The sequence below is a fragment of the Gobio gobio genome, assembly GCF_949357685.1.
Source record: "Gobio gobio genome assembly, chromosome: 9".
Lineage (NCBI taxonomy): Eukaryota > Metazoa > Chordata > Actinopteri > Cypriniformes > Gobionidae > Gobio > Gobio gobio.
In genome coordinates, this window is record NC_137115.1 from 10,739,638 (window position 1) to 10,755,297 (window position 15,660).

Below are 15,660 nucleotides of genomic sequence, written 5' to 3' on the forward strand. Positions count from 1 at the left end.
TGATTACACAACATTTGATATGTTTCAGTAAGTTGTAATGTATCCTCAACATACCTTAAAATGTTGATTCATGTTAATTATTTGACTATGAAGAGATGATCGCATTTTTTGAGGTCAGGGGAAGCCAGAACCAACAGGCTGTTAAGACAATTAGTCAACTAGTTGTTCTGGCAAACCACCAAGTAGTTGATTTAAAAAATGTGTAGTTTTGCACATAGTACATAGTACACATACTGTAGCTCCCTCAATACTACAACACATATCAAATATATTTCAAAATACGGACGCTATTTAGATTTTGTGAGATTTAATGTTCATCTGCATGATTTTTGTTTCACACATCTGGTACATAAAGTTAATTATTACACCAAACAGAATCCCCATGTAAAAAAAGACAAAAAAGTCAAAATGCTTCACATATGGAAGAATAACTAGCAGTGACACATACAATGATTGAGTTCATGTGTTCACGATGACTCAGACGATGATTTTCCTTTTACAAACATGAAGATATATTGTATACATCGCATGTATTAGAAAATATTAACAAAAAAGCTACAGCTCACGTGTATAAAACAAACTCGGCAGGATTGCAAACATAGAAATGAAGTAAAATAATATCACAGTTTCAAAAAAAAAAGGAAAACAATTTCATATCATCTGAGGCAGTAGGACAACAAAGAAAAATCAACTAGTGGCAAATAATGCATGATCTTCAGTGTTGAAAATATTAATAATAATAATCATAATACATGTGGCAGCAATAATGGAAAATATGTGACATGGGGAGAGGATTTTCTTTCCAGCAATGCGACCCAGGAACCACAGATGATTCTAATGCTACACTAGTACACACATAGAAATCAATGCCAGACATAAAGGTGTGCACAGTAGGTAGCTTCACATATTGTAACCTAGCCCATAAACCACTGCAGAAGATACATTTTTAAAACCAATTCCGGACAACTCTAAGGGTTTCTCTTTTATCACTTGTACTTTTACTTTCACATTGAGCACAAACATTTAGCACAAATTTTATTTTTTTTATTTTCCAGCATATACATTAGACATGGCCTATCAACATGAGCGTCATTCTTGTCAGATGATCTCATTCTTTAAAGAAGTCTGGCTGAGGTTGTAAAGAGATTTTTATTGGCTCTTCATAGGGTTCAGGACTGAATATGTTCAAGGTTACGGCGTATTGAGGATCGTTCTCTAAAAAAATACAACATATGCTTTTATTTCAAAAATAGCTTAATAAGGATGAAAGTTGTGGATTGTCCCTGAAAAGGTCTTTGTGTAGGTCAACCATTGAAAATGGTACATTTAAAGCATTCAGACTATTCAGAGAGGATGCAAATTAAAGACATGGACTGCATGTAATCGCATGCATTTTCAAGGACAACCTACACGTATAAATACAGCAGCAACATAAATAAAACGCTTTATCTTTTAACAACAAGCCTTCAAAGAAATAAACTGATACATGAAAGTTATGATTATCTGGATCGCTTGAAACGTGGATGAGTGTCCTGATGAAAAGTATCCGTTTATCCCTAAATCTTTGATAATACCAAATGTAAACATTTGTGTGGAAGCAAATATGGAATGCTCTATTTCTTTGGTAACTACGAGCAAAAACGAGATGAAAGTGTTTATGGCAGCAATTTTTTTTTACTTGTGATGTTGTGTCAGATGATATCTTATGAGAGGAAGTGAAATAGAGCCCTTTAATTTTTTTTTCGTTTAGAGAAGAGGGAACATTCACATTTTAGACTATAATAACTAAATATTTTATTGATATTTGGTACTATTTTGATATCTTCGAGAAAGAAGGGCACTGCCAATTTACCCATATAATACTGTTGCAGCAGAATTACTGTAGCGATGTTTTGCCATGTCATAATTTTGACAAAATGTCATTAGATAAATAAAATAGTATACTTTAACAGTCACTCAACCCAAGCATGTACAACACGAAGCAAGCAAATATCATCTAAAGAATGAAAGAGTAACAATTGATAAAAAAAGAAAAAGAAACTAAAAAGGTGACACAAAGTTAAAGAAACAGCTCTGTCATTATTTATTCCACCTCATGTCATTTCAAACCCATATGCATTTGTTTTTTAATTGAACACAAAAAGAGACCTTTTAAATATTGTTCACCCAGCTATTTTCTATGCACTCTTAAAAAAATAAAGCTTCCAAAATCACAGCGATGCCATTGAAGAAAAAAACAAAAACACTTTTGGTTCCCTAAAAAACCTTTTAGTAAACAGCTCTTAAAAATCTAAAGAACCTTTTCGACTATAAATAACCTTTTGTGCAATGGAAAGATTACATGGAGGTTAAAGGTTCTTCATGAAATCATCAAGGCCAATAAATAAACCTTTATTCTTAAGAGTGTACAAGCTCCAAAAAGTACAAAAAAGAGACTTTTTTTGCCAGCCACCACCAGTGTTTTTGATAATTTTCACAAAAATGTCATGGCCCCCAGAATAACTTGCTCACTCTCAGAACAAAAAGGTACACAAGCTGTCACTGGAGCGGTACCTTTTCAAAAGGTACACTTTTGTACCTAAAGGGTGCGTGTTGGTATCTTAAAGGTACATATTAGTACCTAAAAGGAACAAAAGTGTACCTTTTGAAGAGGTACCGCCCCAGTGACAGCTTTTGTACCTTTTTTTGTTGAGAGTGTTGTATAAATATCTGAACATGCAATATATCAAAAGAACACTTGAACACTTGAGTAAGTTTCATAAAAAAGTAACATTTTGAACAACCTATCTTTTATCGCTTTTTTCTGCTTCTTTTTTGTCAGTGTTTCGTTCCGGAGATTCTCTACTCTTTCTGAAAATGTGTAATAGCGCCCCTACCGTATTATAGTGAAAACACAGAAAGCCGGAAAATTCTGTCAATGGTGGGGAAAGAGTTAATGTACCAAAACACTCCATATAATGTTGATTGTACTTCTACGGAGTTATATGGAGAACTGTCTCTTGGAGAACAAATTCATAATTCCATGAAAAAACACCAACATACACTTTGAAATATGAGCGTGCATAAATGATGACAGAACGTTTCTTTTCAGGTGATTATTTCTTGAAATACTGTAAATGGTCAGACACTTGGCAGAATTGAAATAAAGAAAGGTAAGTTCTAAGAGAGGAAAAGCGAAGGCTTATACCCTGTGTTCAGGAGAAGTGAGGTGTGCTGTTGTGGGAGGTGGGAGGGTGTAGAGTTGTGGTGTTTCTAAAATTACAACACGAGACTAAGGGAACCTAACCACAGCCTCATAGTGAAACATGCAGTGCACAAAACACACGGTTTCAGGTCCACAAACTACTGACACTTTTATTCATTGTTCCGAGAGACCGCCCGCATCCTGATGTGGCCAGCGCAGGACAACAGTAAAGAGGAAGGAAGTGTTGTTCTCTCCAGGTGTGACTCGTAAAAGCTATCCTGTATGGGAGGGGCAACGGAGCTGTCATGGGGCTTCTCCCAGCTCGGAGGGCCGTGGGTCTAGACGGACTGCTCTTTGGGATAGTTAAACGGGGGTCGGGGGGCTGGAGGGGCGGCGTTGGGCTGGAAGGTGTACATGGGGGTGTTGGTAGGGTGCTGGGTGTAAGGGTGCTGGGGGAGGAAGGTAACAGGGGGGTAGGCAGAAGGAGGCGGAGGTTCAACACATTTTTCCTGGTTGCCTGGGTGATGGCAGCTCACATAGTCAGCTGGGTTCGGTAGCTCTTCGTTCCCAGAGTTCTGTGGAAACAAGCAAATTTAAGCAACCGGTGGAAAATACACTGATATGACACAGCAAAAGGCCTTTCAAATGATTTGCACTCAACTAAAGTTCTGTCATGACAACTCTTTGAGAGACTAGCATGGTAATGGTGAATGTATTTGGTCTTGGCAAAATAGATCTGCTACGCTGCTTCTTCTGCAGAGCAAGTACAGAGACTTGCTTTTGCCAACACATTCACAGACATGCTGCAGTGAGCATGTAAGACAGATTCATAAGACACATATTTATTAAATAACCCCCGTAGCAGATCTATACAGGTGGAGCTGGGGAAGATGGAGGGTTTCTGAAAGCACACCGCAGACTGCAACAGCAAACAGTGCCATCCATCCACCCATCCATCATCTTCCGCTTATCCGGGGCCGGGTTGCGGGGGCAACAGTCTAAGCCGAGATGCCCAGACCTCCCTCTCCCTAGCCACATCCTCCAGCTCTCCGGGGGGACCCCGCGGCGTTCCCAGGCCAGTCGAGAGACATAATCCCTCCAGTGTGTCCTAGGTCTTCCCCGGGGCCTCCTCCCAGTAGGACGTGCCTGGAACACCTCCCTGGGAATGCGTCCAGGAGGCATCCGAAATAGATGCCCAAGCCACCTCAGCTGGCCCCTCTCGATGTGGAGGAGCAACTTCTCTACTCTGAGCTCCTCCCGAGTGACCGAGCTTCTCACCCTATCTTTAAGGGAGCGCCCAGCCACCCTACGGAGAAAGCTCATTTCGGCCACCTGTATCCAGGATCTTGTCCTTTCGGTCATGACCCACAGCTCATGACCATAGGTGAGAGTAGGAACGTAGATCGACCGGTAAATCGAGAGCTTCGCCTTACAGCTCAGCTCCTTCTTCACCACGACAGACTGGTACATCAACCGCACTACTGGAGAAGCTGCACCGATCCGACTGCAAACAGTGCCAAGTATTTGAATGTTGAGTTGAGTTTGATGCCACAGCAACCAATCAGCTGCGCTATTACAAATTATGACAAATTGAGTTAAGGACCAATTTGACCTGCGGCATCTAGAGTTTCATGACAGAACTTTGTATTTGTACGACACAAGGCAGATCACGTCATTCATAATAATATACACAAATAAACATTCTATGCAACCTAATACACAGTGACATCATCTGCAACATTTTCTTGAGGACATCAAAGAGTCACATGACACTTGCGTTGAAGCCCTGATGTGAGTCATGTGAAAGAACGTTAAACGGCAGTGAAACAATATCCAGCAAATTCTTTGCAAAACATGTATTCATACAATATATATACAGTATATAATATATATATATATATATATATATATATATATATATAAAATATACTAGTACTAATAGTATACTAGTAGTATTAGCACTACTAATATAGTTGTGATGATCTCTCGTTCACCCTCATGCCCATTAAAATTTCTGAATATACTGTAAAGAGCACGGCAAATTAAAGCAAGAATTTGTGCTATAGATACACAGCGCCAGGAGATAGGATTGCCTTTTACACCTACTTTGATCAAGACATCATAAAAGTAATCCATATGATCAACAAAATAAAAATATTTTGATTTGTGTTTCAAAGATAAACGTCTCGGTTACGTATGGTAACCCTCGTTCCCTGAAGGAGGGAACGGAGACGTACGTCGGACGTACCGACGAATTGGGATCACTTGGGATGCACGATTGAGCAGGCCCGGAATGTGAATGGCACGAAGCGACCTCAGATGCTTCTGACTCCATAAGGGGAGATGGCGGGCGAGTTGTGATATGCGACGAGAGCGTAGACCACCCTGTTTTTTTGACGGTCGCAGTGTTGTCCGTACGGACCAGAACGTGCTTGCCTCTGAGCGGAACTTTGAAGCGGCTGAGTGCAAGACGAACTGCTAACAACTCGAGGCAATTGATATGCCATTGCAGTTGAGGCCCCGTCCACAGACCCGAAACTGCAAGCCCGTTGTACGTGGCACCCCAACCCGTGGATTAGGCATCCGTGGAGACAACGGAGTGCCTGGACACTTGTTCTAGGAGAACTCCCGCCCGTAGAAACAAAGGGTCCGACCATGGGCCGAAGGTTTGGCGGCACCTCGGAGTCACTTGGACACGGAGGGAACCGCTGTGCCACGCCCATCTCGGGACTCGATCGTGTAGCCAGCGTTGAAGCGGTCTCATATGAAGCAATCCGAGCGGCGTTACTGCGGCTGTGGATGCCATATGCCCCAGGAGCCTCTGAAAATGTTTCAGTGGTACCGCTGTCCTGCCTTTGAACGAATTCAAGCAGTTCAACACTGACTGGACGCGCTCCTCTGTGAGGCGCGCTGTCATGGTGACCAAGTCTATCTCCATACCGAGAAAAGAGATCCTCTGTGTGGGACAGAGTTTGCTCTTCTCCCAGTTGACCCGAAGTCCCAACTGGCTGAGGTGACTGAGCACCTTGTCCCTGTGTTCGCACAACTGCTCTCACGACTGGGCAAGGATCAGCCAGTCGTCGAGGTAGTTGAGAATGCGAACACCATGCTCTCTCATGGGGGCAATGGCCACCTCCGCAACCTTTGTAAAGACGCGGGCGACAGGGACAGGCCGAAGGGCAAGACGCGGTACTGACATGCCCGTCCCTCGAACGCGAAGCGCAGAAAGGGCCGGTCGAGGGGAAACGAGAATGAAGTACGCGTCCTTCAGGTCGATCGCTGCAAACCAATCTTGGGGACGGACGCACCTGAAGATGTGCTTCTGCGTTAGCATTCTGAACGGCAGCCTGTGAAGGGACCGGTTCAAGAATCGCAGGTCCAAGACCGGCCATAACCCGCCGCCTTTCTTGGGTACAATGAAGTACGGGCTGTAGAACCCGGACCTCATATCGGCTGGAGGGACCGGCTCCATCGCGTCCTTCGCCATTAGGACTGTGATCTCCGCCCGGAGCACGGGGGCGTTCTCCTTCGCTACTGGGAAGTGAACGCCCCCAAACTTAGGGGGACGCCTGGCGAACTGAATCGCATAGCCGAGTCTGATGGTACGGCCCCGAGACGGGCTGGGAAGCTCTAGCCAGGCTTCCAGACACCGAGCAAGGGGATTAACCACAGACGTACCCGCAGCGGGGCAGCGACGCGGAATGCAGGGATCCGACTCGGACGGCATGGAGCGGCCCGAAGTGGGATCTGAGTGTGCTGTGCAACACTTACCTGCGTCCGCGGAGGGTGCGAGTGTGGGGAGGCCGCTTGAGTGCGTTCCCACAGCCGGCGCCCCCTGCTGGCGAAGGGAGAGGCGCCTGAGGGTGGCGAGGCATGGGAGCGTCGACCACCGCCAAGCGCGCTCCCAAATGAAGGAGGGGCTGAGCGTGGCAAGGCTTTGTGGCGTTGCGCACGGTCTGCCTCACCTCCTTCCTCAGCGGGGAACAAGAGTGGCGAGGCATAGCATCGCGCACTGTTGTCCCCGCACCACTGAGAAGAGGGGAATGAGAGTGGCGAGGCTTTGTAGCGTCACACACTGCCATTCTCGCCCTCTTGTGGGGAGGGGAATGAAAGCGGCGAGGCTCTGTAGCGTCACACGCTGCCATTCCTGAACTCCCGAGACCCAGAGGTATTGGAACTGCTCTTTTTTTTTTTTTTTTTTTTTGGGTACCACTGGCTGTTTTTAACATCAGTTGCAGAACAGAATTACTAATGGTTTTCCACCCGGCCCTCCTCCGGGGAAGAACAGTTCCAGACCAAATCCGGGTCAATTGTGTTTCTGGACCAGGGTGGACATCGTCTAGCAAAGGGCCAGCGCTGTGCGCAGCTCAACCTCGGCTCAGAACTACCCTCGTGCACTAAGCAGGGCGGAGGTGGCCTGCCAGTGGCACTGCCACCCCACCGATGAGGGTTGTGAGAGAGAGGAAAACTTTATACAGATTATGGCCCTATTGGTGTTCCATATTTTGGCACCAATAGTTCCACAATGCCAAAGCCTTCCAATGCACATCCGAAAAAAGGCAAGGGGCAGACAAGGCGATTTACGCGTTGCACTATGCCTCAGCCATCCGGTATGTATCTGTATGAATCTGATTCAGCACGAGCGCCCACTATTACGGTGGGAATCTCAGCATCATCTTCATTTTCAACACATAACAGCCCTCTCTCCGATGCAGCGATTGACATCTGTCCTCTGCTAGAGCCCCAAATGAAACGCTAGGTCCCCTTTCAAGGACCAGCAATCCCATCTGTAAGCTACCAGCATACACGTGAGACAGTGGGCGTGGCCGTGAGACGGCACACGGCGCGCTGAACACTCAAGCCCTTATGAAAAAGGCAAGACGAACAGCGCGCCGACGTGGCTATGCTCTCATGAGAGAGCATAGACCACCCACGAACACAGTCTCAACATGCTTGCGATGCGATAGAGGAGTGAGGGGCCCACAGAGATGTACGCGGCGGGGAAGCCTCACTGTAATCCTCAGGCCACCCAGGCTTATCAGCCAAAATAGTCCCCCCTCTGGTGCACCAGAAAAGAGACTAGATCGGGGTATAAGCGAAGGGACTCAACCCCGTTTGAGGCATCATAGTCTCGACCGCGCATCGGAGGCGCCGAGTGACGCGCGCAGAGTTGCCGTGGCAACCCGCGCTGTCACCCGGCAGCCAGATGGCACACGGCGCGCTGAACACTCAAACCCTCACGCGGAAAGTGAGATGACCAGCGCGTCGACGTGATCCCGTTCCCCTGAGAGAACACGGATCACCCACGACACAGTCTCAACATGTTTATGCGAGAGGGATCGTGGCCGTCAGGACAGGAAACAACCGCATCCAGAAACGCACGAGTGGAATGACGTCTTGAAAAAGACGCAGTGTCACACCCGTGTTGCTCTTTTGTGAGGAAACGCTCTTTAAACAGTGCTGAAGCACCCAGGGGAAGACCACAGCAACACAAAGGTTGTTAGTGCAGTCCTGTGGTGCACTCACTGAAACAAACGCCCTCACCAAACCGACAGTTGCTGTGAGAACAGCAGTTTGTTATGTTGATGCAGCGGTGAACATGCGGTCGCGCTGATTGTGCCTTTTCGCCAACACAGAGCGTCCTTTTCGTTCTCTGGAGCATCTCTCTTGCAGATAGGCTCTCTTTTAGAAAAGCAGTCTTGCTTCATCAACGCCGTTCGGCTCCGAAGTGAATGACAGCGTGCATTCGCTCTCGCTTCCTGTTTATACCCGCCGCGCGGGGCGGAGCGCGAGATGCAAATCTCGCACGCCAATGGCCCATTGGCCTGTTCTCTATATCTCGAAGCTGATAGGGGCTCCCTGAAGTGATCCCAATTCGCCGGTACGTCCGACGTACGTTGAACGTGACCGACTGAATGGGAACAAAAGTCTCATAGGGTTGAAAGGACTTGAGGGTGTGCAATCGATGACGTAATTTTAATTTAATTTGTTAAATGATTCTTCTTTGTCCTGTGACTGAGAGTGCAAATCTCAGAAGCAAAATGCTGAGCAAATACATACATATTGATACATTGAAAAGTCCTCAAAAAGCTCAAGTATATTGCTTCCAGTTTCTGATGCAACTAATCTTTTTCCTTCTGTTTCTGTGTTTACAATACATAATTATTTGAATTCCAGTGTAGAGACAAACACGCAATAGTCTGACACAAACAGCTTGTATATATGTACAGTTAAACTGGAAAGAAACTTCTCCAGGAAATAAACTGGAAATAAACCTCTTCACCTACAACTTCTCAGTTAGATGATCAGTGTAGCAGTGTAGTCCAGTCTAATACAACTCATCACAAAAGATTATAATTGATGAAAAATGTTAAGTTGACAAAGCAACACGTTCTCACTTCCAACTCATCACACATTGACGCTTGGTCAAGACCCCTCTGCGGCACTTTTTAATGCACAAGGTACCCCTTTAGCGACCTTTTTTGACATGCAGGGTACTCCATTGAATTCAATGAGAAACCTTTGGCGTCATACACAGACACATTGGGCATGGGAATGTTATCGTCATGATGAAATTATATATTGGGTTATGATTTTGGCATTATGACATGTTGGAGTGTGATTCTCAATTTAATCAGCCAGCATAACGTTATTTTTAGACATATTTGAACATATAACCCAACCCCAACCCATCCCTGAACCTACCCATTTGTGTGTTATATGATATAAAACACAGGATATAAAAGGCAGATCCGACTGCAGGCACAATTTATTAAAAAAGAACAAATATTCCAAGTGTTCCGAGGCCAAATTAAACGATTGATTTGTGTGAAGAAAATGCACAAAAGCGATCAGCGTCTCCATCCGCCGAAGATCATGAACACATTCAAAAATTGCAGTCCGAAGAAACTTAACGTCAGCTTTGATAGTGAAATTGCATTGGCTCTCGTATGTCTCTTGGCCAATTGTGTCATTACGTCAGCTTTCATTGTAAAATGTCATTGACTCTCGAGTGTCTCACGACCGATTGCGTCATGCTAAAGTGTAGGGTGTATCTTTTGAATGAGATATGTGTGCGTTCAAGGAGTGGATCGGGGTAATCATTTAAGCGATTAAAGCATTAAGATCATCTCTGTTCTTTACATAAAGATATCGTATGACTTCAGAAGACTTGGAATGTAACATGAGTTAATACTTTTATACTGTTTTTGGTCAGTTTTTGCAATAAATACCTGTGATTGTACTGTTATTTGCCTGTTACGTGTTTTATGTTGTTGAGAAGTGGGTAGGTTTAGGGTAGAAGTGGGGTTAGTTGCTCCAAAATATAAAAGTAGCCTATGAATATTCATAAAATCATGTCCACTTTTACAAATGCAAATAATTAAATGCTTCTTGATCTGACGCATTGGGCAAAAAACTGAAATCAATGGAGTACCCTGCACGTCGGAAAATTATGCACATGACTTTTTACCATTTGCGTTAAAAAGTGATGCCGAGGGATCCTGACCAAGCATCAATATGTGACGAGTTGGGAGTGAGAACGTGTTGGACAAAGGCCATTCCTGTGCTCAAATAATAATTTCTTGTTAAAGCCAGAAGTTACAAAGAATGAAAATGACAAGAATGAAAAACAGATTGGAATATAACATACTGTAAAGTGAAATTAAGTAATGAGAAAATGCAGTGTAGAAAGAGAGAATCAAGCAGACAGAAAGAGAGGTCATATTTACACCTGGTGTTATAGTCAGTGAAATCTAAATTCTCTGTATTTGTTTCATGCATGCTTTCCCTGAAAGTGAAAACAAACCTGAAAACATACCTGAAAGTGGTATGAGTGACTTGATCGTAACATGTTTTGGACCCTGTATTTAGAACAGACCACTTCAAATTGGATTGCTTGAAAAGAATGTTAACACCACATGTAAATGGACACCAGAGAGAAAGAGTACAATAACAGTGGAATGGAAATGTGACTTACGCAGAATCCCCAAGCATCTTTACGTCTATGACAATGATGATTCCCACTCTGTGAGCAGTATTGTAACGGAAGGAGCAACAACTTCAAAATAAACACTAAACGATGTTCCTCAGGGCTCCCCCCTGGGCCATCTTCTTTTCTCAAAGCTGACAGTGAAATATGCAAGCTAGACACATGAGGTTTAGATGACAGGTGGATCCAGAACTCAGAGTGGGAATGGGCAGATGAATGTGTGAAAGAATCTGTTCACACATTCATCAGATGTCATAGACATCTTTGTGAGCACATGAAGACATATCTATCAAAATGAAAGTTGTGGCAGTGGCTTTTTTTCATAATATGATTTTGTTACATCTATCTCTGCACAAAGAGCTTAGAAATTATATAAAGAATAATGAAAAGAACTGTTCCTTTAAATCATTAAGCTGATATTTACTCAGTCAAGATGTTCTCGATTGGATATAACCAAAGTAAGCATAAGCTAAGTTTTCTGAAGAACAGAAAGCCATCATTATAGCTACTTCAGTTATGCACAAAATGCAGTTCAAGTGATCTGGAGCGCATGTCACAGACAGTTAAATACCATCACTGTCTTCAGCTCTGCAAAGAACAAAAAGCTACTTGGCTTTAGACTCGCCTATTATAATCTGTTTATTAATGCATAAGATGCAGTAGGTGAGAACTGAACTTGAAGCAATAGTTTACCCAAGAATGAACACTGTTATCACTTATGTAAGGAATAATTGATGACATGCCGTTGAAATATTAGAAAAATATGTGCATTATTTTTCTAATAGTTCAGCTGCCCAGATTCAATTCTTCCGCTTATACTACGGTCACCACACCTCAAAACAGATGATGTTCAGATTATTTATTTTAAAGGTCCCATGGCATGGCATGTTTCCTGAGGTGTACTTATATTGTTAGTATGATTTTTTCATCATAAAATATCATAATTTAGAAATAAAAGGCATTTTTTCTATACTGCTGTTTGCCCTGTGGCTGACTGCCCTGTTACAAGAGGCGTGTCTGCTGTGAGACTTCAGTAAAAACGCCCACTGTTGTGATTGGCTGACATCTTTGCATTTGATATGAGCGGAGGGGGCGTGGTTTAACGAGGTCTACGAGGCACGAGCAGGCACGAGCTGCTGCCAGAGAGACGGATGGACCGGAGTTCACTTCACATCGGTTCTGTCAGTCTCAGTTCAGTGAACTGTTTTAGTTACAGCATATACTTCAGGTTATTAGTCTATTTCTAGTCGGAAGGGCTGTCACTCATGTCAGAAAGTTAGTAACTTTAGTAAATTATGGATCAGCGCTGACTGGAGACGCGAACCGTTTAGAACGATTCAGTCCGATTTGGTGAACTGATTCGGTTCACTAAAAAGAACCGGTTCAAAAGAAAGATCGTTCGCGAACCGGACATCACTAATGTTACCAGAGACTGAGCTCAGCGATTGCTAACAAAGTTATTTATAGTAACTACTGAGTTATGAGAGCGCTGTCAGTCAGCGCGAGTTTATTGTGTTTGAGAGTTCTGAATAAACACGAGTCCCAGTCACGCCGAGTCCGTCTTCATCATTATTACCAACTTTGTAACACATGCAAAGTACCATTACAGCTGTCGAGATGAACGAGTTATGAGTAAGTGTTGATAATACCATTATTTTTAGATGTTCCTGTCATAAGGAAAGCGTCAGTGACGCGCATTGAGTACACAGCGCAAACAAAGACACAACAGCAGTAATCGAATGTAATCCAGTTTATTGTGGGGATAGCTGGCTAGCCTAGCCCAGATACCCTCACGCTTACCCCCTTCTGCTTAATCTCGCGCCGCGTTTGGTGCCTCCGCTGTGGGCCAGATGCAGTACTGGAGGTCGGGGATGTTGGAGGCCGACCGATCAGTGCAGCCCGAGCCTCGGTGTGTGTAAGGTTTATCTCTAAAGATGTAACGACTGTATGCACATTGTAGAACCGATAGACGCGACGAGGACGTACAAAAACACTGACTCACAAGATAGAAAACACGAAAACACCGTTCTGTCGGGAGAGAGAGAAGCCGCAGCGTGTGCACGAATAATAAATAATTAGCTACACATAAGAAATCACTGATCACAGATCAGAAGGAACTGAAAAAAGACTTCTGTTTTCATTTGTACATCCAAACACTGAGAAACTGCCAGCGTTCACTCGTTCACAAGCAATGATGCAATGATCTCTCAAGCGCTTGCATGGGCGTGCTAGATTCTCTGGGCGGGGGAAAGGGAGTTAACATTCCTGCTTGGACGTCAAACCAGGAGACTTCAGGATTGGCTCGTCTGGCCTGTCATTTTCTCAAAGGCAGAGAGAGACAGCCAGAACTCGGGTTTACACCGATCAACATTTCTATCCACTTGGGGACAATATTCAGGCTAGGGGAACTCATATTAATGTTGAAAAACCTCATAAAATGAAAATTTCATGCCATGGGACCTTTAAGAAGTTTGTCAGGTTTTTGTCCTTAAACGGCTTTTGTGTGTACGACTAATTTCTTACGCATCTAAACCCAAGCCTCCGTTGCTAACTCCAAAACGTCATTGTAGAGCTAGTAACAGAGGCTTTAGCCATATTGATAGCAGACTAATGCAGTTATTAATGCAGTGTGTGTAAAATGGTAAATGGTAAATGGACTACATTTATATAGCGCTTTTAACAGACCAATGGCCTTCCAAAGCGCTTTACATATTGCCTCACATTCACCCATTCACACACCGACGGCGGTGTCAGCCATGCAAGGCGCCATCCAGCTCATCGGGAGCAGCTGGGGTTAGGTGTCTTGCTCATGGACACCTCGACACTTGGTCAGGTGGAACCGGGGATCGAACCACCAACCTTCCGGTTTGTAGACAACCTACATGAACCACTGAGCCACTGCCGCCCAGTGGCTCAGTGGTTCACGCTTAAGCGTGTATGAGAGAGAGAAAGAGAGAGAGAGAGATATTAAGCGTGTTAATTACCTCAGTCTGTGCGTCTCTCAAGTCTCAACAGTGTTCAGCAGCAGCGTCTACTAATACGAAACTGTAACAGCTTTGTCATTACCTTGCTGAGAAATGTCATGTAGCTTTTAAGTTGCTAAACCATTTTACTGATAAAATCGTCAGAGCAGTGCTCACAACACATTTCTATGCGAGTGTGTGTCCATACGGTATGTGTGTGCGTTTGAGTGGGAGAGGAGTGAGAGCAGGAGAGTATGTGCCTTTAGTACATAATAAAATGCAATGGAACTAATTTGACGTTTTTATCCTATTGTTTACTATATTTCTTTGCTTGTTCATTGTCATTGTGGGTTTTGGTTATTTTGCTGTTGTCGGCTGTAAAGACTATTATTCAAATAACTGAAATCAGTTGGTGAAGTGATATCGAACTGTAATGTGGTCAAGACCTGCCTTGAACTACTTATGCCGTGCATTTCCCTGAAAATAATTGTACACCTTAGAACGTTCATCAACCAATCAGATTCAAGCATTCAACAGCCCTAAGGTGTAATGACTCTTATGTTGTTCCAAACACAGATTAAATTATTTCTCTCATGTAAAACAAAATATATTTAACAGAATGTCTATTCTTCTATTTGTTTGTCAAACTGAATGGGGACCAGCAGGACATTGTCTTAGGTGTTTCCTTTTGTGTTCCATGCAAAAAAAGCATGTTTCCTCTAGTGGCATAGTTAACCCTGTATTAGACAAAAATATTTGCTTTCTGGCTATTATGAACATCTGTCTTGTTCATCAGATCTCTAAAGCCAAAGATTACTGGAGGAAATGCTGGTTTAACCATGCACACAGAGCTTCAAAACGTGTTCTTAAGCATTTTTTTAACATGACAAATAGTATTTAATTTTCAGTCATTTATTTAACTGGTTGTCAAGGAAACAGACAAAGAAAGTGAAATTAGTGCTAAACCACGCTTAAACAATAATGTGTTAATTGTGCTAGTTCAGAAAGAGGCTTGCCTATTGATCGTAACAGAAGTTTGAATGCACACAGTGCAAGGCACAGTTGACTGAAATATACATCTCATTAATTAGAAATTCATCTGATTAAAAAACAAAATGAGGAATAAAACAAAATGATGTTTATACCAACTTACAGTCCACAGATAAGAACTAAGTGGTTAATTTGCTGCTTTGGGGAAATTACAAATTTGAAGCTTTAATGTTAGCCGAACTAATAAGCTACCAAACAACACTGCAAAACTAAACTTCAGTTTAAAGTCTTTGTTTGAACTCTGATATTAGAGAAGTACTATACATATGCACAAACACAAACACAAAAACATCTGCTTCCTTTTCTTAAAAAGCGTACATTATGAAATGTCTACAGATGGAGGAGGTGGACCATTTTGACTGCACCTTTCTCAAAGACAGTGTGGGATTCAGAGAGACACTTCACTCCTGCATAAAATGCAGCACTAATCTAAATGAAAATCACTGGCACATAAGAAGCGCTTTTTTCTTTCC

General features: G+C 43.4%; 1 protein-coding gene across 5 annotated transcripts in view; it reads right to left on the minus strand.

Moving 5' to 3' along the window:
• Positions 1-292: 292 nt before the first annotated feature.
• nectin1b (nectin cell adhesion molecule 1b) overlaps positions 293-15,660 on the minus strand; it is a 313,306-nt gene continuing 297,938 nt past the window's right edge. For 2 of the 5 annotated variants that reach the window (XM_079825762.1, XM_079825766.1), the window contains one exon: positions 294-3,759. In XM_079825762.1, the coding sequence (XP_079681888.1) occupies positions 3,523-3,759 (237 nt within the window). In that variant the 3' untranslated portion in view covers positions 294-3,522. Of the gene's footprint in view, positions 3,760-15,660 lie in introns of all 5 variants that reach the window. The other 3 variants (XM_079825763.1, XR_013817234.1, XM_079825765.1) reach the window with 3 other exon arrangements.